Here is a 24738-nt window from a genome sequence, read left to right as displayed (position 1 = left end):
AGAACAACTTTCAGCTTGACACACGTAGCTGAAGTCGGAACTGTGCGTTGGCATACAATAAAGTATGAAACATACGAAAATTTGGGTCGTTCAAGCGACAGAAAGCAGGCCAATATGCACTTCGAGAAACTGTTCGTAGAACAGCATCTTGGGAGCTGGTTTTGATCACTTCGAACAAATACTGTGTGGAGAGTAATGGTCAAGTAGCGATCATGTCCCTATCGTAAACCACGTGTGCAAGCAATACGGCCTAATATTTTAATCTCAGAGCTCAGTTCTTTTAGTGGGTTATGTTGCAACGCTTGCATTGAGACTGGTGGTTTTCTCTTTGAACTGCTGATATGAGCTTAAGTTGATTTTTCAGTAAAAAAAAAAATTATAGTGCTCGCTTTAAAGTGCTTTCTCATGAGCACAGTTTTATCCCTAAAGTTTGTGAGACTCTATGTAACATATCAAAAGGTTTGACGACGGTAAAGGGATATATTAAATCTGCCGATACCACCCATGACATCTTCAAAACAACAGATATAAAACATTCATCGAAATCTACACTACTGGCCATTAAAATTGCTACACCACGAAGATGACGTGCTACAGACGCGAAATTTAACCGACAGGAAGAAGATGCTGTGATATGCAAATGATTAGCTTTTCAGAGCATTCACACAAGGTTGGCGCCGGTGGCGACACCTACAACGTGCTGACATGAGGAAAGTTTCCAACCGTTTTCTCATACACAAACAGCAGTTGACCGGCGATGCCTGGTGAAAAGTTGTTGTGATGCCTCGTGTAAGGAGGAGAAATGCGTACCATCACGTTTCCGACTTTGATAAAGGTCATATTGTAGCCCATCGCGATTGCGGTTTATCGTATCGCGACATTGCTGCTCGCGTTGGTCGAGATCCGATGACTGTTAGCAGAATATGGACTCGGTGGGTTCAGGAGGGTAATATGGAACGCCGTGCTGGATCCCAACAGCCTCGTATCACTAGCAGTCGAGATGACAGGCATCTTATCCGCATGGCTGTAACGGATTGTGCAGCCACGTCTCGATCCCTGAGTCAACAGATGGAGACGTTTGCAAGACGACAACCATCTGCACGAACAGTTCGACGACGTTTACGCCAGCATGGACTATCAGCTCGGAGACCATGGCTGCGGTTACCCTTGACGCTGCATCACAGACAGGAGCGCCTGTGATGGTGTACTCAACGACGAACCTGGATGCACGAATGGCAAAACGTCATTTTTTCAAATGAATCCAGGTTCTGTTTACAGCATCATAACCGTCGCATCCGTGTTTGGCGACATCGCGGTGAACGCACATTGGAAGCGTGTATTCGTCATCGCCAGTACGGCGTGATGGTATGGGGTGCCATTGGTTACACGTCACGGTCACCTCTTGTTCGCATTGACGGCACTTTGAACAGTGGATGTCACATTTCAGATGTATTACGACCCGTGGCTCTACCCTTCATTCGATCCCTGCGAAACCCTACGTTTCAGCAGGATAATGCACGACCGCATGTTGCAGGTCCTGTACGGGACTTTCAGGATACAGAAAATGTTCGACTACTGCCCTGGCCAGCACATTGTCCAGATCTCTCACTAATTGAATATGTCTGGTCAATGATGGCCGAGCAACTGGCTCGTCACAATACGCTAGTCACTACTCTTGATGAACTGTGGTATCGTGTTGAAGCTGCATGGGCAGCTGTACCTGTACACGCCATCCAAGCTCTGTTTGACTCAATGCCCAGACGTATTAAGGCCGTTATTTCGGCCAGAGGTGGTTGTTCTGGGTACTGATTTATCAAGATCAATGCACCCAAATCGCTTAAAAATGTAATCACGTCAGTTCTAGTATGATATATTTGTCCAATGAATATCCGTTTATCATCCGCATTTCTTCTTCGTGTAGCAATTTTAATGGCCAGTAGTGTATATTCATCATAATTAAGATTTCGGATTCACATTCATCGGCTTCGCCAACTCATAATCGAACTGCCACCTTCCAAGCAAACCTAGATTTGGGAGTACCGACAGCCCAAGTCTGTTACCGCAGTCTTTGTCTCGGAAAATAACTTGCTGTTGTGACACACTTGTTAACTTCGCTAATTCATTGCGAAACTAAGACCTTTCACCTCAATCCAAGCCTCAAGCTATCCTAAAGATCGGTGTACCTGTCACGTAACTAGCCTGATAAATAACTAAAAACTCTCTGCGTTAGTCACTGGGCGACAGGTAAACACAGTGTCCATATAGTTTGGCGCTGTCAGTAGTCTGCCTCTCGCAGCTACATGACACGCAGTCAGCCAGCACTGCAGTTGATGGTACTGACGCTGTAAGCAAATGTTGGCCACACTGATACTTATCTTGTATATTCGCCGACAATCCGCGTGTACGAATAGGACGTGGCTGCTGATAAATATTTCTGGTTTTTTTTTTCTTGTCTCGGCAATCATGGCTTCCTCTCTTCAGCTGCCCTCTTCGCCGACCGGAGTGGCCCAGCGGTTCTAGGTGCTTCAGTCTGGAACCGCGTGATCGCTACGGTCGCAGGTTCGAATCCTGCCTTGGGCATGGACGTGTGTGACGTACATAGGTTAGTTAGGTTTAAGTAGTTCTAAGTTCTAGGGGACTGATGACCTCAGATGTTAAATCCCATAGTGCTCAGAGCCATTTTTTTGAGTAGCCCTCTTCATCTCCACGCAAGAAGAACATCCCATCTCGCTGATCATATTTTTCAAATAGAATGTTCTCGGTCGTCCCCTCGTTTTCTTCCCTAGGATCTTGCCTCCGAAAATGTTTTGTAGCAGAATATTATGGTTCAAATGGCTCTAAGCACTTTATGGGACTTAACTTCTAAGATCATCAGTCCCCTACAACTTAGAACTACTTAAACCTAACTAACCTAAGGACATCACACACATCCATGCCCGAGGCAGGATCCGAACCTGCGACCGTAGTGGTCGCGGTTCCAGACTGTAGTGCCTAGAACCGCTCGGCCACCCCGGCCGGCAGCAGAATATTATGCCTGATTCAGTGTCTAACCAGTTTTGTTCTGCGTTGGCCTATAACTTTTAGAAGTGCTTTCTTCTCTCCTATCTTCTGTAGAACCATATCATTCGTTTTTCTGACAGTCAAGTTAGTACTTGTAATTCTTCGCCAAAACCACATTTCCGCACCGTCGAGGCGAGCTTGCTCCCGCACTGATAACATTTCTCCTTCATTGATAACATCCAGATTTCACATCTGTATGTCAGGACACTCCACACATAGGGCTTTAGAAATCTTTTCTAAGTGTGGAAGCTCATGTGTTCGCTCAATCGAATGTTTCTCTCATTTTAGAAGGATCTCTTTCCTTGTGTCATTCTTCTCTTATTTTCGTTGAGACATTTATTGGTTTCCCCCACAGTGCTACCGAGATAATTCGGTTGCTCCCTACATCTACATCTACATCAGGGTGTGTCTGGTACCACTAACTACCTCTCCCCCCTCATCTCTACCACATGCGGATGGCGCGTGGGAAGAATGATTGTCGGTAGACCTCTGTATTATCTATGATATCTCCAATTTTCTACTCGTGGACATTACGCGAGACGTATGTGGGAAGAAGTAAAATGTTGTCCGATTCTTCCCGGAAAGAACTCTTTCGAAATTTGAAAAGTAAACCTCTCCGTGACCGTCAATGCCTCTCTAGTTTGCCACTGGGCTTTGTTGAGCAACTCTGTACCACACTCGCGCCGACCGAACGATCTCGTCACGAAACGCGGCACCCTTCGCTGGATCTTCTCTATTTCTTATATCAGTCTTACCTGGCAATTGTCCCAGATTGATAAAAAATACCCTAGAATCTGTCGAACAAGCCTCTTTCATCGTGGATGAGACAGTTCCTTAAGATTCTTCCCAATAAGCTCAGTGCAGCATCTGCTTTTCCTGCTATTTGTTTTATGTGGTCATTCAATTAAGATCTTTCTGGACAGTTCAAATGGTTCAAATGGCTCTGAGCACTATGCGACTTCACTTCTGAGGTCATCAGTAGCCTAGAACTTAGAAATAATTAAACCTAACTAACCTAAGGACATCACACACATCCATGCCCGAAGCAGGATTCGAACCTGCGACCGGAGCGGTCGCTCGGCTCCAGACTGTAGCGCCTAGAACGTCACGTCTGGATAGTTATTCCTAGAAATTTTACGGTACATACTGTTTCCATCAGTTTGTCATCAATAAATGAAATTGTACAGTAGTGGATTTCTTTTCCCATGTATGCTTAGTACATTGACGTCACGGTCAATTGCCAGAGCCTTCACCATTCATCAATCCTCTGTAGGCCATTATGCAAATCGATACTGTTGTCTGACGATGGTACTTTCTTATAGACAACTCCACTATCTGCTTCCTGTTAGATCATTTATGTACATCGTAAACAGTAACGCACCTCTCACGCTTCCCTGGGCTGCGCCAGAAATTACCTTTGCATCTGTAGATTTTGTTCCGTTAAGAGCGACGTGTTGATTCCTATCTGCAAGAAACCCCTAAATACAGTCGCAAATCTGGTCCAATACTCGGTAAGCTCGCATTGTTTTCACTAACGACAGTGCGAAACGGTACCAAATGCCTTCCTGAAGTCGAGGAACACGGCATCTACCCGAGCGCCGTTGCGTACAGCGCTATGGATCTCATGGGGGAACAGAGCGAGCTGTGTTTCGCAAGATCTCTGTTTGCAGAATCCTTGTTGATATTTATAGAGGAGATTTCCGTCCTCCAAGAAACATGATAATTCTTTAGCATAAAACGTGTTTCATAATTCTACAACAGACTGACGTCAACGCTATGTGCATCTGTCCCATGACCCTTTCCGAAAAGGGGAATGACCTGAACTTTTTCCAGTTGTTAGGTACTCTTCATTGTCTACGATAAACTCATCCTAGAAGGGGAGCAAGTACTTTCGCATTATCTTTGTAGAATCTTGTACGTATCTCATCTGATCCTAATGCCTTTCCACTAATGATCGTGGCCGTGCGGTTCTAGGCGTTGCAGTCTGGAACCGCGAGACCGCTACGGTCGCAGGTTCGAATCCTGCCTCGGGCATGGATTTGTGTGATGTCCTTAGGTTAGTTGGGTTTAACTAGTTCTAAGTTCTAGGAGACTAATGACCTCAGAAGTTGAGTCCCATAGTGCTCAGAGCCATTTGAACCATTTGAACCACTAATGATCATAGTTGCTTTCCTATTCCGCGAGCGGCTATCTCAACATCTGTCATTTCAATGTTCGTACGCTGTTTGAAAGGAGAGACTGTGTCACGATCTTCCGCGGTAAAACAGTTTTGGAAAACCGCATTCAGTACTTCGGCCTTCACTCTGTTGTCTTCCGCTTCGGTTCCATATGGTCACTGAGTAAATGGAGGATTTCGAATCGCTTCCTGTCGAGAAATTCGCATCCGATACCGTCACAGAGTCGTCTGAGCCTCTAGTTCAGACTTTCCACTCTGCTGCAAACCAGAGGACCGCGACCGACCCTGGGTACGATGCTACAGGTAATCGGCTTAGCTGCAACGCGGTGCAATGTTAGTTTCTTCACCAAACGAGCCATCCACCGAAAGCATCCGAGGATGGCCTCAGAACACAAGCGGCAGGCGTCATTTGTGCTAACACGTGACACTAATTGCAGTCGGTTGAGCGTAGTGCGCATGATAGCCGCCGGTAGACCCTCCTCCATGTCACGGACGAGTCCTCACACACCCCTCCCCTCCCGCCCACCCCCCCGCCCTTCCCCCCGGGCAAACATACCGAGTGCGTAGTGGCGTTCTTTCCCGTCCCGCATGCTATTTCCTTAAGGGGCTCCTTTACCCGCCTAACTCTGGAGCTCCCAATAGCCAGTAAACCCACCCCCTGCACTTCTCCGGACTGAGCAGAAAAATAAGTCGCTGGCCCAAAGGGAGAGGGATCCTGTGCTGGCTCAGAAGTATTGCCAACAGTGGGTAGACCCTCGCACCTGTTGCTAAGTCGTCAGGAGCCAGCAGAGTGGACCGTTCCGTCTTCTGCTTTCCGCCCAGTGACACGCGTACCCACCACTGTCTGCCACTCAGTCCCGCGTGAGAGCAGACCGGTCATATGTTGCACGTCGGAAGGCGTAGCGACAACCAGGTCACCAGGGTATTCCAAATATGTCGCGGGCCTCGTCACCAGCGCCTCGATCTCGCTGCAGTCTTGAGCAGCAGCCAGGATCCTGTTTAACGTGGCCATCGCAGCTTCCAGCTGTTTATGGACAGCAGCCAATCTCCTTGGCTCCACTCACAACAAGCACAGTCCCTAGCCGTATTGTAGTATGTAAAAAAATGAATAACATGCCAAAAATTCAAACAAAGCAGTCAGGAGCAACTAAGGAAGTATTATCAGATCCCTGCAAAAGAGAGAATTACCAGACTGTGGTGCTAATGAGGTTGAAATGTACACAAAATACGAGGAGAATGAACAGTCACTAAAATACTGTGCAGAGTTCTCACTGTAGCCTGAGACCGAAAGATCCGCAAACTCTTAAAACAGAAATAAACTCCTGTACTCAAAACGGATGTATCAACAGTTACTTTTTACTAGAAACTATGCTTACATAAAAGCTACTGCAGGAAATAAACACGGAACTCTAAAGCACTGATCTAAAGTGGACGCTGTGTACTAACACGAGATTTAACGTAGAGACGTGATGTGGCGCTTATGGCGGCGGGAAATTACACGAAGAAGCCGCCTCACACAAGGATATGCAGCTAAGATTTACGCAAAAGCAAAAGCTTTAAGTTAGTTGCTGAACGATTGTCTGTACAGTAAAATACACAAGTGCAGTACACTTCGTTGCACAGGTAGTTTAAAAAAAAAAAAAAAAAAAGCAGAAACTAAAGTAAATTACAGGGTGTCCGATAAGTCTTTCCCTGATTACATAAATTGATAACTGAGGCTAGAAGTAAGACACAAATATGAAACTTGTGTCTAATTGTTTACAAATTATCAAAGTTTTTTTCACACATCACTAAACTTCCATATGGGCACCCTTGGTAGCACGTAGCACATCTAGGCGGTATGCAGTTTCCGTCCACATATTAGCCAACATCACTGGAGGGATGGATTCAACGACTGTGGTTATCCGTTGCCGCAGGATTTCAAGATCTGGTACACGTGTTCGGTAGACCTCGTCCTTGACATAACCCCATAAAAAGAAGTCTAATGGGGTTATGTCAGGAGAGCGTGGAGGCCAAATCGTTGTTGGCCCATCACGACCAATCCATCGCCCAGGAAAGGTCATATCGAGATAGGCACGGACGTCCAAGCCCCAATGAGGCGGTGCACCGTCTTGCTGAAACAAGACATCGGGGTGATACTGAAGCAGCTGAGGAACAGCATACAGTTGCAACATGTCCAGATACACTGCAGATGTGCTGGTAGCCTCAGTGAAGAAGAATGGCCCGATAATTCGATCGTGCAATAGCGCGCATCAAACATTCACCTTTGGACTGCCTCTGGCGCACTCCATGACCTCGCCAGGGGGTTGTGAACCCCAAATGCGCACATTATGGCGATTCACTACTCCACTGACAAAAAAGGTCGCTTCTTCGGAAAAGGCTATTCTTCTGAGATAACCGTCATCGTCCTCAATACGTGATAGCATTTCGGCCGCAAAGTCATATCGACGGATACTGTCATTGGGCGACAAGGCCTGAACGATTTGCACTTTGTATGCACGAAACAATAAACGTTTGTGTAAAATGTCATGGAGAGAGCTTTTTGGCATCTGTAATTCACGTGAGGCCCTGTGCACCGATTTCTTCGGACTTCGCAGAAAAGACTGCCTTACAGCTTCCACCCTGTCTGCTGAGATACCGCGACTGCTACGGTCGCAGGTTCGAATCCTGCCTCGGGCATGGATGTGTGTGCTGTCCTTAGGTTATTTGGTTTAAGTAGTTCTAAGTTCTAGGGGACTGATGACCACAGATGTTAAGTCCCATAGTGCTCAGAGCCATTTGAACCATTTTTTGCTGAGATTCTCGGTCGACCAGACCTCGGAAGGTCAGCAACCGATCCTGTGTTCTTGAACTTCTCATGTTGTTGTTGTTGTGGTCTTCAGTCCTGAGACTGGTTTGATGCAGCTCTCCATGCTACTCTATCCTGTGCAAGCTTTTTCATCTCCCAGTACCTACTGCAACCTACATCCTTCTGAATCTGCTTAGTGTATTCATCTCTTGGTCTCCCCCTACGATTTTTACCCTCCACGCTGCCCTCCAATACTAAATTGGTGATCCCTTGATGCCTCAGAACATGTCCTACCAACCGATCCCTTCTTCTGGTCAAGTTGTGCCACAAACTTCTCTTCTCCCCAATCCTATTCAATACTTCCTCATTAGTTATGTGATCTACCCATCTAATCTTCAGCATTCTTTTGTAGCACCACATTTCGAAAGCTTCTATTCTCTTCTTGTCCAAACTATTTATCGTCCATGTTTCACTTCCATACATGGCTACACTCCATACGAATACTTTCAGAAATGACTTCCTGACACTTAAATCAATACTGGATGTTAACAAATTTCTCTTCTTCAGAAACGCTTTCCTTGCCATTGCCAGCCTACATTTTATATCCTCTCTACTTCGACCATCATCAGTTATTTTGCTCCCCAAATAGCAAAACTCCTTTACTACTTTAAGTGCCTCATTTCCTAATCTAATTCCCTCAGCATCACCCGACTTAATTAGACTACATTCGATTATCCTTGTTTTGCTTTTGTTGATGTTCATCTTATATCCTCCTTTCAAGACACTGTCCATTCCATTCAACTGCTCTTCCAAGTCCTTTGCTGTCCCTGACAGAATTACAATGTCATCGTCGAACCTCAAAGTTTTTATTTCTTCTCCATGAATTTTAATACCTACTCCGAATTTTTCCTTTGTTTCCTTTACTGCTTGCTCAATATACAGATTGAACAACATCGGGGAGAGGCTACAACCCTGTCTTACTCCCTTCCCAACCACTGCTTCCCTTTCATGTCCCTCGACTCTTATAACTGCCATCTGGTTTCTGTACGAATTGTAAATAGCCTTTCGCTCCCTGTATTTTACCCCTGCCACCTTTAGAATTTGAAAGAGAGTATTCCAGTCAACATTGTCAAAAGCTTTCTCTAAGTCTACAAATGCTAGAAACGTAGGTTTGCCTTTCCTTAAACTTTCTTCTAAGATAAGTCGTAAGGTCAGTATTGCCTCACGTTTCCAGTGTTTCTACGGAATCCAAACTGATCTTCCCCGAGGTTGGCTTCAACTAGTTTTTCCATTCGTCTGTAAAGAATTCGTGTTAGTATTTTGCAGCTGTGACTTATTAAGCTGATAGTTCGGTAATTTTCACATCTGTCAACACCTGCTTTCTTTGGGATTGGAATTATTATATTCTTCTTGAAGTCTGAGGGTATTTCGCCTGTTTCATACATCTTGCTCACCAGATGGTAGAGTTTTGTCAGGACTGGCTCTCCCACGGCCGTCAGTAGTTCCAATGGAATATTGTCTACTCCGGGGGCCTTGTTTCGACTCAGGTCTTTCAGTGCTCTGTCAAACTCTTCACGCAGTATCATATCTCCCATTTCATCTTCATCTACATCCTCTTCCATTTCCATAATATTGTCCTCAAGTACATTGCCCTTGTATATACCCTCTATATACTCCTTCCACCTTTCTGCTTTCCCTTCTTTGCTTAGAACTGGGTTTCCATCTGAGCTCTTGATATTCATACAAGTCGTTCTCTTATCTCCAAAGGTCTCTTTAATTTTCCTGTAGGCGGTATCTATCTTACCCCTAGTGAGATAGGCCTCTACATCCTTACATTTGTCCTCTAGCCATCCCTGCTTAGCCATTTTGCACTTCCTGTCGATCTCATTTTTGAGACGTTTGTATTCCTTTTTGCCTGTTTCACTTACTGCATTTTTATATTTTCTCCTTTCATCAATTAAATTCAATATTTCTTCTGTTACCCAAGGATTTCTACTAGCCCTCGTCTTTTTACCTACTTGATCCTCTGCTGCCTTCACTACTTCATCCCTCAAAGCTACCCATTCTTCTTCTACTGTATTTATTTCCCCCATTCCTGTCAATTGCTCCCTTATGCTCTCCCTGAATCTCTGTACAACCTCTGGTTCTTTTAGTTTATCCAGGTCCCATCTCCTTAAATTCCCACCTTTTTGCAGTTTCTTCAGTTTTAATCTACAGGTCATAACCAATAGATTGTGGTCAGAGTCCACATCTGCCCCTGGAAATGTCTTACAATTTAAAACCTGGTTCCTAAATCTCTGTCTTACCATTATATAATCTATCTGATACCTTTTAGTATCTCCAGGGTTCTTCCATGTATACAACCTTCTTTCAAGATTCTTAAACCAAGTGTTAGTTATGATTATGTTGTGCTCTGTGCAGAATTCGACCAGGCGGCTTCCTCTTTCATTTCTGTCCCCCAATCCATATTCACCTACTATGTTTCCTTCTCTCCCATTTCCTACACTCGAATTCCAGTCACCCATGACTATTAAATTTTCGTCTCCCTTCACAAACTGAATAATTTCTTTTATTTCATCATACATTTCTTCAATTTCTTCGTCATCTGCAGAGCTAGTTGGCATATAAACTTGTACTACTGTAGTAGGCGTGGGCTTTGTATCTATCTTGGCCACAATAATGCGTTCACTATGCTGTTTGTAGTAGCTTACCCGCATTCCTATTTTCCTATTCATTATTAAACCTACTCCTGCATTACGCCTATTTGATTTTGTGTTTATAACCCTGTAGTCACCTGACCAGAAGTCTTGTTCCTCCTGCCACCGAACTTCACTAATTCCCACTATATCTAACTTCAACCTATCCATTTCCCTTTTTAAATTTTCTAACCTACCTGCCCGATTAAGGGATCTGACATTCCACGCTCCGATCCGTAGAACGCCAGTTTTCTTTCTCCTGATAACGACATCCTCTTGAGTAGTCCCCGCCCGGAGATCCGAATGGGGGACTATTTTACCTCCGGAATATTTTACCCAAGAGGACGCCATCATCATGTAATCATACAGTAAAGCTGCATGCCCTCGGGAAAAATTACGGCTGTAGTTTGCCCTTGCTTTCAGCCGTTCGCAGTACCAGCACAGCAAGGCCGTTTTGGTTGTTGTTACAAGGCCAGATCAGTCAATCATCCAGACTGTTGCCCTTGCAACTACTGAAAAGGCTGCTGCCCCTCTTCAGGAACCACACGTTTGTCTGGCCTCTCAACAGATACCCCTCCGTTGTGGCTGCACCTACGGTACGGCTATCTGTATCGCTGAGGCACGCAAGCCTCCCCACCAACGGCAAGGTCCATGGTTCATGGGGGGAGGGAACTTCTCATACCAAGCTTTAATGGTCTTGGCATCAGGTGGATTCCTTCCAAATGTTGTCTGGAAGTGTCTCTGCACTGTGGTTGGTGATCGCGTCTCATGGTACCACAGGACACACTGTGCCTTCTCCTGATTGGTTAACGTGGCTTCTTGGGCACTGCACCTCATCCACTACTTACGTACTGCGAACCTAAAACAGAAAAAAAACTTTGATAGTTGTAAAGAATTCGACCCTAGTTTCATATTTGTATCTTACTTCTAGCCTGAGTTATCAATTTATGTAATCAGGGAAAGTCTTTTCTGACACCCTGTATTATGTATCAGCCAACTGCTACAGTTGCTACCTCTACAGGTGCGTCCCTTTCGGCTCGGCGTCTGCCGCTGCACTTCTTCGGACTGGTCATCCCAGTCAGCGTTACCGCCACCTCTTTTCTTGTCTATAACCATGAATTTTGTCTTCTTGGTATTTATTTTTAGTTTTAGCTTAATTTTTACCAACGAGGCAGTTCGAAAATTCTTGTTTTCAGCGATACTATTCTTTTGTCATGCCACTATGAAAGTTTCTCTCCCATTCAAAATACTATTCCTATATTACTCACAAAGTCTATTTCTATCCGATCTGAAACCCGCCATTCTCAGTTATGTAAGTTCTTAGAAATATTTTTCCTATGTGAGTCATTTTCATAGAGGGTAACACCCATTTCACATCACTTCCTGCAACGTTACGTCATTTTGAAAAGCTCAACCAAGTAGAATACAACACTTAGTTGTTAATGGAGAGGTATCTTCAGACGTAAAAGCAACTTGGGGCGTGGGGCGTATTCCAGATGGAGTGGTGTTGCAGTGCATACACCGTCGGTTCAAAAAGTTTTGAGATTAGTTCTATTCTTGGAGTATAAACGACGTCAGAGCAGTAATTAATGTAGCAGCTTGAACTAAAAACTGTAAACAACAGGTGCGCATTCGATCACTCAGTTGTGAGCAGCCAGTGTTAAGTAGTTTACGCGTGGTCGTAATGTGTCAACTTTATTGTGTCACAAATCGCAATGCAACAACATCTCTAAATCAAATGTTCAAGACATTCTCCGGAATGTTTCGAGGAAGAGGAAATCCTGTGCAAAGTTTGGCCCACACACCTTGACTCACAAACAAAAAGACCGACGCATTGAGGCCTGTCGGAACGTGATTAATGCGCAAAACGTGGATAGTTCTTTTCTGGAAAAAATCTTTACAGGTGACGAGATCTGATATTATCAGTACAAATTCACCACAAGACGGCAAAGTGTAGAAAATGACATCAAGGTTCAACGCTTTGACAATATACTCGATATTCAGGCCAGTGTGACGCGGGAACTGAACAGCTTCGCAAAAAATGAGTTCTCTGACAATTTTCACATGTGTGTATGAACGTTCTGTGCGTTTTGCTCAGGCGAGAGGAAAGTGGAGGACATGAAGCGTTGAAATCACCATCTTAACTTTACTCTGTAAATGATTATTGCAATCTCGAAACTTATTGGACTGACGTGGTATATAATGACCTAGTGGATAAGGTCTGAAACTCCATGGGGCAATTCGCGAATGGTACTGTTGTGTACAGAGCAATCGCCACACCTGAAAACCGTAGCGAAATGCAGAAAGACCTGCAAAGAATTGACGCTTTGTACAAGGATTGACTGTTAACTGTAGTGAAAAATAAAAGTAACGCACTGAGTATACATATCCACAATTTTGTGAAACAGCGATTAAATATTCGTGAATATGCGTGCGGAACGATTTGAAGTGGTACAGCGACGTAACATCAATCACGAGAAAGGCAGATGCCAGACTGAGATTCATTGGAAGAATCCCTATGAAGTGCAGTCCACCCGTGCAAAAAATGGCTCTGAGCACTATGGGACTTAACTGCTGAGGTCATCAGTCCGGTAGAACTTAGAACCACTTAAACCTAGCTAACCTAAGGACATCACACACATTCATGCCCGAGGCAGGATCCGAACCTGCGACCGTAGCGGTGACGCGGTTTCAGACTGCAGCGCCTAGAACCGCACGGCCACACCGGCCGGCCCACCCGTGCAGGTGGGTTATGAAACACTCATTAGAAGAATATCAGATAAGTATGAAAGAGGAAATGAAGACGATCAAAAGAGAAGCTGAATGTCTCGTTATAGGTTCGTTCAGAAAACGCGCGACAGAGATGCTCTTCGAACTACTATGAAAGATGTCAGAAGAGAAGCCCTCTGAGTCACAATTTAGTTTACTTTCAAAATTCTGAGAGTCATCCAGTATGTTGTTTCCTCCTACGCATACTGAGATGACAGAAGGCATGAGGTAGGGATATGCGTATATACAAATGGCCGCAGTGTCGGACATAAAAAGGCAGTGCATGGACGGAGCTGTCATTTGTAGTCAACTGACTCACGTGAAAAGATTTCTGATGTGGTTATGGACGCCCGACGGGAATTAACAGGCTTCGAACGCGGAATGGTAATTGAAGGTGGACGGAAGAGACATTCCACTTCGTAAATCGTTTATAAATTCGAAATACTGCGAGATGCACAGTGTCAAGAGTGTGCTGATAATACCAAAATTGCAGGCATTACCTCTCACCAAGGAGAACGCTGCGGATGACGGCCTTCACTTAGCGACCAAGAGCAGCTACGTTTGCGTAGAGTTGTCAGAGCGAACAGACAAGCAACACTGCGCAAAATAACCGTAGAAACTAACGTTGGACGTGTGACGAACGTATCTGTTAGGGCAGTGCGGCCAAATTTGGCGCTAGCGGGCTATCAGCAGACGGTCAACGCGAGTGCCTTTGTCAACAGCACGATCATCACCTGCAGCTTCTCTGCTGGGCTCGTGACCATATCCGTAGGGTCCTGGACGACTGGAAAACCGTGGTCTGGTCAGATGAGTCTCCATTTCAGTTGGGAAGAGCTGAGGGTACAGTTCGAGGGTGGCAGCCACGCAGGACTAGCCGAGCGTTCTCAGGCGCTGCAGTCATGGACTGTGCGGCTGGTGCCGGCGGAGGTTCGAGTCCTCCCTCGGGCATGGGTGTGTGTGTTTGTCCTTAGGATAATTTAGGTTAAGTAGTGTGTAAGCGGAGGGACTGATGACCTTAGCAGTTAAGTCCCATAAGATTTCACACACATTTGAACATTTTTCGAGTGTGGCGCAGACCCCACGAAGCCACGGACCCAACTTGTCAACAAGGCGACTCTACAATGATGAGGCTGTGTTTACAGGGAATTCACAAGGTTCCCTTGTCCAACTGAAGCATTCATTGATTGGAAACGGTTATTTTCGGCTAGTTGGAGACCATTTGCAGTCATTCGTGGACCACGGTCCGCCTCATACGCTGAGTGGTGAGCGCGTCTGACTGCCATGCAGCGGGCCCGCATTCGATTCCCGGACGGGTCAGAGATACTCTCCGCTCGGGGACTGGGTGTTGTGTTGTCAGCATCATGGTCATCGACACGTCACTTGACAGGTGCGGCGTCAATTGAAGAGATCTGTAACTTGGCTGCCGAATTTCCCCAGGTGGTGCCTCCCGGCCATCACTGCTGTACGATCGTTTCATGGGCTTCATGTTCCCAAACGTGTCACCGGATCATAAGAATTCGCGACCGGTTTAAAGAACATTACGGACAATTCGAGCGAATAATTTAGGCACCCAGACTGCCCTCCCACTTAATCCCACCGAACATTCATGGGACATTATCGGGAGGTCAGTTCGTGCACAAACTCCTGCACCGGCAACATTTTCGCAGTAATGGACAGCTGTAAACGCAACATAGCTCAATATTTCTGCAAGGGTCTTGCAACGACTTTTTGGGTGCATGCCACATCGAGTTGCTGGAGTACGCCGGCAAAAGGCAGCCCGACAGGCTATTAGGAGGTATCCTGTGGCTTTTGCCACCTCAGTGATTGTCTCGCGACAGTATCACGAAGGTAAAATTAGAGGTGACGTGTTCACACGAGGGTTTACTAGCAGCCGTTCTTCCCGTGCACTATTTACAACTGGAACAAAAAATGGTTCAAATGGCTCTGAGCACTATGCGACTTAACTTCTGAGGTCACCAGTCGCCTAGAACTTAGAACTAATTAAACCTAACTAACCTAAGGACATCACAGACATCCATGCCCGAGGCAGGATTCGAACCTGGGACCGTAGCGGTCGCTCGGTTCAAGACTGTAGCGCCTAGAACCGCACGGCCTACAACTGGAAGAGGGAAGTTCCCAATGTCTCTCACCATCAGCTTGCTTGTGCGGTGCAGATGTAGATGTGGAGGTGCGCAGCTGCGACTGGCGCGGCGGTGCCCGGGGGTCGATGCCACGTGCCGTCCAGACCGCCCGCCAGCCGACAGCAGCCGGCGCACCCCCGTAAATCGCGGCGCTGCCAACTTGGCTCATAATTTATGCCCGCGGGCCGGGCTATTGCTCGAGGCGCGCCCGTGCCCTGCGGATCCTCACCGGCCAATTTCCCACGGAAGAGCAGAGCGGCGACTGCAGCGCCGGCCGATGCAATCTTCCGATAGCGTGATGGACGGCGCGCCGGCACGGGCGAGGCGAGGCGCGGCGCGTGGTCGCGCACGTGGGGGCGCGCTGCGCTCTGTCTGGTCGTGGCCCGCGGGGGGGCAGCCGCCACCGTCCCGCTTCTAGCCGCCGGGGCGCGACGTGTTATACCGGTAGCGTGGTATTCGGCGAAACGAAAGCAGCCACACAAGGAGGACACCAAACGGAAAATTTGTGCACCCAGGAAACACCAAGCTAATACCCTGTACACCAGCTGTGGCTTCCATAACGACTTGAATGCGAAGAGCAGAAGTGCATACAAGTTTCTTAAGGTGTGCCGTATCCAGCTGAAGCAACTGGATGATCATTAGCTGACGTAAGCCTACAAATTTCCGGAGATGCTGATTGCTGCGTTTCACCCGCTGTTCTAAACAGTCCCAGACGTTACATTTGTTTGTATGGCCATCCTCCACCGCAGCTGTTAAAATCAGTTGTTATTGGTTTTCCGTCTTGAGCATACTGCAGTTTAATTAAAAATAATTACACCAGACCCGTTTCGATTTCATTTATAAAGCATCTTCCGTGGTTATTCTGGAGATTGGATACACAGTTTGTATATTTTTGATTGTTTTAGGTTAAAAACAGCATTCTGTTTACAACGTGGGTGTTTAAGTTACTTATTGTGTTTCTTTACACAAAACAGCGGTTTTATTAAGAACTCTCGTAAGATTAAGATGTGCTTTGTGTGGCGTCACCGCCAGACACCACACTTGCTAGGTGGTAGCCTTTAAATCGGCCGCGGTCCGTTAGTATACGTCGGACCCGCGTGTCGCCACTATCAGTGATTGCAGACCGAGCGCCGCCACACGGCAGGTCTAGAGAGACTTCCTAGCACTCGCCTCAGTTGTACAGCGGACTTTGCTAGCGATGGTTCACTGTCTACATATACCCTGATTTGCCGAGACGACAGTTTAGTATAGCCTTCAGCTACGTCATTTGCTACGACCTAGCAATGCGCCATATTCAGTTACTGTGTCTTCTGAACGGATAATATTGTGACTCATGTACCGTCAAGAGCGACGTTCATCATTAATGGATTAAAGTTAAGTATCAAACTAGCTACGTCCACTTTCTGAATTCTAATTCCTTGTCATGTTCCAGACCTCACGTCAGTATAGTTCTTCCCTCCTCACGCCAGCCTGCGTGAGCTAAACGCGTGCATTTCGGCCCCCTCTAGTAACACGGTGTCGGCTCTTCAGCCAGCACAACGCTTTACATACGGTGTTCCAGAAGTGATGGTCAATACTGAGGGATATGACAGGAATTATCCTCCAAAACAAAAAAATTAAGTAAACATAGGCTCTAAACCGCATACCTTAAGAGCTATGAGCAATTCTTGGTCTTCTTGATCTTTGGTCCATACCACCACTTCCAAAATATGGGAAGCATAGAGCTTGCAGTGGAAGAGAGTTGTTTCACGGTATCGAAGATCAAGAATTGCTGATGGCTCTTAAGGTATGCGTTTTAGGCTCCATGTTTATTGACGTTTTTGTTTCGAATCATCATTCCTGTCATATCCCTGAATATTGACCATCGCTTCTGAAACACCCTGTATTGCTTTTTGACATAAAGAGACTTGAGTTCACTGTTTAGCAAAGTTGTTTTACATAGCCGGCCGGTGTGACCGAGCTGTTCTACGCGCTTCAGTCTGCAACTGCGCGACCGCTACGGTCGCAGGTTCGAATCCTGCTTCGGGCATCGATGTATGTGATGTCTTTAGGTTAGTTAGGTTTAAGTAGTTCTAAGTTCTAGGGGACTAATGACCTCAGAAGTTCCATAGTGCTCAGAGGCATTTGAACCATTTTTTGTTTTACATAAACAAACAGCGAAAGCAACTTGCACGCTATCTTTTTAAACAAAATGCTGTTTTTAATCTAAGACAAACAAAAATATACAAACTATGTATCCAATCTGCAGAATAACCACGGAAGATGCTTTACAAATAAAAGAGAAACGCGTCTGGTGTAACTGTCTTTAATTAAAATGCAGCAAGCTGAAGACGGAAAGCCAATGATAACACGAGTCCCAAACATATTTTATGGGATTAGGGTCTGGTGAATTATAGATCCGAACGAGGTACTGTAGAGTGCCGCCTATGTTTTTCGTAGCTGAACCGTATGTGTAGAGCCTCGTCATGTCACCTGTTATCTTCTCGGAAGACGGGAGCCTCCATACAATGAATTCGTAGAACAAAGGCCAATACTTGATCACCGATAATATGAAAGAAACGACCTGGTCCATGTTCACTGTAACCGTAATTTGTGGTGGGGTTCCAAGTCATGGTACGATAATCTCCCCAAAACGCCACACAACTACCTCTAGACTGAATTATAGACGGACACACTGCGCGTTAAACGCCTCATTCAGCTGTCGATAAACTCTACGCCTTGTGTCAGCAGAAAAGAGCCGAAGTTGCGACTCGTCGGTCTGCAGTACATTCCCCTAGACAGCTACTCGCCACTTCCTGTGTTGTTTGGCCCATCGAAGATGTGACGCTGTGAGCAGTGGTCTTTTGCGAGGTTCATGCAATTGCCTTCGCAATGTTCGGACTGAAACTGGGTGAACTAGTATTAACTGACAGCAGCAATTCTTAGGGGGTTTGATGCCGATTGTCATTGACATGGTGTGACTCGCGACTCCGATCCCAGTCGGTTAGGATCTTTTTACGCTGTGGTACATGGCTGCGAGTGCTATTCCATTCCATACAGATACAATGGACAACACGCGCAGGCACCAATAGGACAACTTCACTCTCGGTGTTAGGTCATGGTTTCGTCCAAACCCGATAGTTCCTTTTTGCTATTCTGTCACATCTTCACGTCGATAGCTTTTACCGTGTAGATCCCATACAATGGACTGACAGGCAAACATCACCTCACAGCCGAGATTTACGTCAGCGATTGGGTGGGGCTGGAGTTGAGGTACATTACAGCCCGGTACTGGTACTATTTCTACAGCACGTACATCTTACAAAGCGATCAGTGTGCTGTTTTAAGGGTGGTGGCTAAAATATTGTCCGATCATTGTACTTCGTGTCTTTTGAATAAACAAATCAGTTAATGGTTTCTTCACAGAAGAAGGAAGGAAGATTATTGTTTAACGCAGCGACAACGACCTTATCACTAGAAACGAATCACAAGCTCGAATTTGGAAGGATGGAAGAAGGAATATTCTCAGAACTGGGCTTAAACCAATCGGGAAAACCACGGCAAATCTACGTATATTTGGATGTCCAAACAGGGATTTGATCTACCCTCCCCCCGAATACGAGTACAGCGTGTTACTAGCGCATCACGTTGTTCGGTCCCAAGGATACATCTCGTCGTCAGCGAAGGAAGAAGTCCATTCCAATTAGGCACCTGAACCGGTTTCGCCGTGTCTGCCAGTCATTTTTTCTTGAAATCACACTGTCAAAAATGGACTACAGAAGAGATTTTGCAAGGAGTGCATTTTCGTCTAAGGACGAACCAGTGAGGATCACCGGGTGAGGTGGTGCAGTGGTAAGGCATTTCACTCACACTTTTACTTCAAGTCATCGACATTAAGATTTTCTGTGTTCCGCTAAACCGGTTAAGGAAATATCTTGGGTGTTTCTTTGAAAAGAACATGAACTATTTCTCTCCCCGCCGTTATCACCAAATCCGAACTAGCATTTCGTCTCTAATGATCTCATCAACGGGTCAACAGCGATGTTATACCTTAACTTCCTTGTGAGAGTTGATTCCTATGTCAGGCTGCTTAGCGTCGGCGATTGTGGTGAATGTGTGTAGAGTTTTAGTGTTCATGTTAGTCAGAGAGAAGCGAGAGGGCAAAATCTGCTGCCACCAAACGACCTATTCTTGTCAGATGGCATCCGAAGGAGGGAGCACTGTCAATTGTGACATGAGTACAGTCCGGAGACTGTTCGTGATATGGCGCTCAGATCTCAGATTTCCGTGTCAACTTCGGCAGTGGAAGAAATTATCGCTACCAGTATTTGGTCGACACAGGGAACAAAACTAGTGACCCAGAGATCCTCGCCGTCAGACTTTGCACCAGAGCGCTGGACTGAACTCTACACTTCTCCACAGTGTATCATGTAGTGAGGGCACGTGACCCTGTTCATGGTGAGCAGTCCGACGACTGAGGACGCTAAGCTCGATTACTTCCTTGGAATTATTCGACAGGAATAGGCTATGTCCTCACTCTGAGTGTCACCTTCTCCCAAACTTTCATCCAAAGCAGCGTAAACAAAACACGATACGATACAAGCTTTCATCGCAGGCACCCACGCAACACCAGAACACGCTTGAGACTTCATAACAAGTCGGGGGAAGGCCATTTCAAACCAGTTTCTTTAGAACCTCTCCCAGGATCCGAACACTCATTTACTGAGTATGGAGACTTAGACTGAAGACTTGTCGTAAGCCGTTCTACGGTCGCAGGTTCGAATCCTGCCTCGGGCATGGATGTATGTGATGTTCTTAGGTTAGTTAGGTTTAAGTAGTTCTAAGTCTAGGGGACTGATGACCTCAGAAGTTAAGTCCCATAATGCTCAGAGCCATTTGAACTTGTCGTAAACAAAGAATTTTGTGGCGGCACAGCCGTCCAGTTTAACCATTTGGAGCAAACACACTCAGGAGGATCACTTTAAGAATTCATATAAACCAAATTGTATCGCTGATTGACACTTTGGAACGTTCCTTCTGGTCTGTCGTCTCGAGCTACCGAAGCATCTAGTGAAGTGCTACGCCATGTCGTGACAATAATCTACGCGCTCTAGCGCGCTCGAGAGACAAATTACGCGACGTATTGCTCCGTAGATCTCCTCAGAAAAGTTTGTTGGAGGATCTGAATTATTTGTATGTACAGCTACACATAAGCTATCAAGTTAAATATGGGTCGCAAGCCTCGCTTTCACTCGGGAGATAGTGATAAAATACTCACTTCTTCTATACTACCAATCAGTGCCCTGTAACAGTCCAACCACCCTTAAAAGACACTGAGAGCCGACCACACTAGGAAATGTACTCGTAGTTGCGCATATGGGCCACCATATATTGGAAAGACGACAGTGAAAATTTGTCCCGGACTCGGACTCAAACCCGAATTTTCCGCTTTATGCGGGCAGTCGCCTGAACCGCTTCGGCTATCCGTGCACGAATCACGGCCGGACCCAAACGTCCATATGTCATAGTGTTTACGATCGATAATGCTTGTATACAAATCGTATGATTCCTGCACAAGGGGAGATATTCTTCTTGCTCGTCAGTTGCCTTGTTTTGGCATGGAATACGGTAGGGTAGTGTCTGTATTTTACAGTGTCTATAGAGTTCGATGCATTGTTCTTTCGGACATGCATGCATGTGCGAAGGAACAGGCGGTGCAGCGACCAGAAATACAGGAAATGTATTTGCAGAGTATGTCCGGAGGGAGAATGCATCTTACTTCTTAATAACACAGACATTGCTATTTGGTAGTCACTACACCGTCACCAACTGGCTTCTGTCATTTCCTCCGTAAACAACAGACGATCACAGTGTAAAACCAGAAAGGATAAGAACACATATTACAGTTCCACACTTTAGATTTTCATTGGAGCGAAACCAAATTTACCTTCTACTAACCCTCGCCTAGTCCTCTTCGTTCGTTTAACAGACAGCTCCAGGTAGCTGATTGCGCCATGCTCTGCTACGCAGCCTCTTCTCCCTACAGAGTGGCTGTAAGCCAACTAGACAGCAACACCCGCCTCGAAAACAGTCTGACAACTCAGGCAGCAACTACAGTCGAGCACGGGAACGCATTCGCGAACTCTTTCAAAACTGCCTGCAGTCGGGGAACGAATTCGCAGATCACTGACACCTAGCTTCCGACACACACTATCTTATGAGAAGTAGACGGATACTCATTAATGGACTTTAATGTGGGGCGTGTCCACTTTTCACCATCATGACGGAATGAACTCTCCTGGGGACACTCTTAATGAAGTTTCCGAATGTCTGTGTAGGAATGGCAGCCCATTCTTCCTCAAGAGCCGAAACCAGAGATGGTGGTGACGTTGAACGCTGCCACCCCAGAGGGCACAGTACTCGCCTTGTAGAGCCCACGAGAGATGGTGTTCGACTGCTTCATTTCGTCAGCTGCCAAAAGTCTCTACGAAATTATTTAATGTTTAGGCATTCTAGACAGTCGGAATGAGGAGCAGAATATAGGCATTTTCATTAGCCGTTTCCTGCTCCCTGACAATAGAGCTTCTCCCGAGCGAGGTGGCGCAGTGGTTAGCACACTGGACTCGCATTCGGGAGGACGACGGTTCAAACCGCGTCCGGTCATTCTGATTTAGGTTTTCCAAGATTTCCCTAAATCGCTTCAGCCAAATGTCGGGATAGCTCCTTTGAAAGGGCACGGCCGACTTTCTTTCCCATCTAAACCTAATCCGATGGGATGATGACCTCGCTGTTTGGTCCCCTCCCCCTAATCAATAGAGGTGGAATAGAGCTTCTAAGAGGTACCGCTTCCTGGCTAAAATTTTACATCTCTGCAACGTTTGTTGGAAAATATCGGCCATCGTGAGAAATCACAAACCTGTAAGCCAGCCATCTAGGCTTCGGCCCAGCCCAATTAAGAATCATTAGAGAGAAACCAACCTATCCCCTTGAATTACGTAACCATTACGGCACCTCAACTCAACCTCTCGATACCAGCAATATTTTACTGTGTTTCTGTAAAGTAGTTGACATATTTCTGAGAGAACATTCAGATTTGATTTCATAAATGTAGAGATACTTAGATACATCGATATGTTTATGTTGCAATGATATTATTCTTATGTGAATTCTTTCTTTTGTCACTATGATCTTTGACGCACTGGTAACTCTTGATTTTTGGGCGCGTAAGCAGTTAATTAGAGTTAGAGAGTCGGACCTTGAGAAGGTCAAGTCTTGGACGTCATGTTAGAAAGACGCGTATTGTAGTCAGCTTATAAAATGTGAACTTTAACAGTGAGGAAGATGTTTTCAAGTATGTTTTGTATTGTGAAGTATGTTTTGTGTGTTACGTGATATTGCAACGAAAGCAATAAAAAGGAAGTGTAACTTAAATTCGGAGAGCTGATTATTTTTTTACATCACCATTGTGCTAACTTTCTTCAAGAACGGTTTGTGAAACACATCTATAAAACTTTTGAATACAGCAGAATAAAACCTAGGCCTCTTTGCATCCGAGCTTGGAATCATCACCACCTAGATTTTCGACGATTGAGCCATGATTTTACAACGAGACCAGCGTGGGAAACACGAAAAGATGAGTGCCTAGTTTATTCATTATTACAAAAAATGGCTCTGAGCACTATGGGACTTAACAGCTGAGGTCATCATTCATTATTACATGAAATGACTTTATTAACTGAGCTCTAATGACACCTGCCACATAATAACTTTGTTGTTGCCCGAAAATGCAGTATTTAGCAGCGTGAGCAACACCACAATCATTATTAAATTTTGACCTTTGTTGTGGTAGGGTTGTTAGACCCTCCAGACTGGAGAACACCTCCTTCCCCCGCATACTGATCCTAGCGGCCACATTAGCCACCTGACACAGACGCTGCCCAGAAACAGTATGTTACTACTTGACTCACGTCATTGCGTAACATTTGACAGCACAACAAAACCAAAATTTAATTGATATTAACGTCCATTAAGTGGCGGAGTGGTAAGTTTTCACTCTACTCTTGCAACAAAACCATAGCAGGCAGCAAATAACCGCAATAGCGCAGGCTCGTAATGGCTGTGCCGGTAATTAGCAGTCGCAGTACATGGCGCGCTAAACCGCGCAGCTGCCCGTTACGCCTGCCCCTGGCTCCAGAGGGGGGCCCTGTACGGGCAGCGACAGCGCCGGCGTAGCGGCGAAATGTACACAGCGGCCGGTTCAGTAATGCGTGAAGTGCGTGCGAGCGCGTGAACTTTGGAGCGGCGCGCCTGTTATTACGCTGACATTTGCGCTCCCGTTCTGTCACGCTGCAGCCCCTCTCGCATGTGTCGACGTGTGGGGAGTTCGCGCCGCCATTGGAGAAGGTAAATGAGACCAACCGACCTTTCTGGGGCTCACTTCCTCCGCCAGAAAAACCAGTTACCAGGTTACTAGTTCTTTTCCTTCATTCTTACGTGTCCTGAAAGGTAAAGGAGAAAGTGTCTTTGCATCCACATATGTATTACGAGGGCCACTAACTGCCTGCATACTGATGCTCGTGTTTCAACACCACGACGCCATGTCAGTGCCGGCGGATGATGCCTAGGTTTCCGGAGATCGTTTCGCACAGTGTCACTCTGCTGACTGTTAACTAAGGTCAGAGCACACGGAATGTGGGTGGCTCGAAGAATTGTAGAGTCCAGTAAGTCGTCCTGCAAGGCGGACGTTCACCACAGACCAAGGTATCGTCGGGAATGCCGCAGGGAAGTGTGTTAGATCCTCTCTTGTTCTCTGTATACATTCGAGATCCGACAGATACGGTGACTGCTTGCTGCTGACACTTTAGTGACAGTAGAAGAGTGTATAGATTCCCTGACGTTGGCTCTCTGCACACCTCGGACGAAAAGTCAAGTTACACAGCGCGTAAAATGCAGTTAGATTAGCCTAAAAGAGCAACTACATATATTTCCAAAACGAGACTCGTAATTGGTGTGCTTTTTTTCACAATAAAAGTACACACATTGTAACGCCCGGATTTTATTTGTTATGTCAAAATTATACGTTACTACTTTTTTATTTTTAATCTTTTTTTGGTCTGTTTCTACCGTAGT

General features: G+C 45.8%; 1 protein-coding gene across 13 annotated transcripts in view; it reads left to right on the top strand.

Annotated features, from left to right (window-relative positions):
* Window positions 1-23944: 23944 nt before the first annotated feature.
* The window catches only part of LOC124802672 (CUGBP Elav-like family member 2), an 858657-nt gene continuing 857863 nt past the window's right edge, over window positions 23945-24738 (top strand). For all 13 annotated transcript variants that reach the window (XM_047263599.1, XM_047263598.1, XM_047263594.1 and 10 more), the window contains exon 1: window positions 23945-24012. In XM_047263599.1, the coding sequence (XP_047119555.1) occupies window positions 23972-24012 (41 nt within the window). In that variant the 5' untranslated portion in view covers window positions 23945-23971. The remainder of the gene's footprint in view (window positions 24013-24738) is intronic.

The sequence above is a fragment of the Schistocerca piceifrons genome, chromosome 6 (genome assembly GCF_021461385.2).
Source record: "Schistocerca piceifrons isolate TAMUIC-IGC-003096 chromosome 6, iqSchPice1.1, whole genome shotgun sequence".
NCBI classification, from domain to species: domain Eukaryota; kingdom Metazoa; phylum Arthropoda; class Insecta; order Orthoptera; family Acrididae; genus Schistocerca; species Schistocerca piceifrons.
This window is presented reverse-complemented; position numbering and strand designations above follow the sequence as displayed.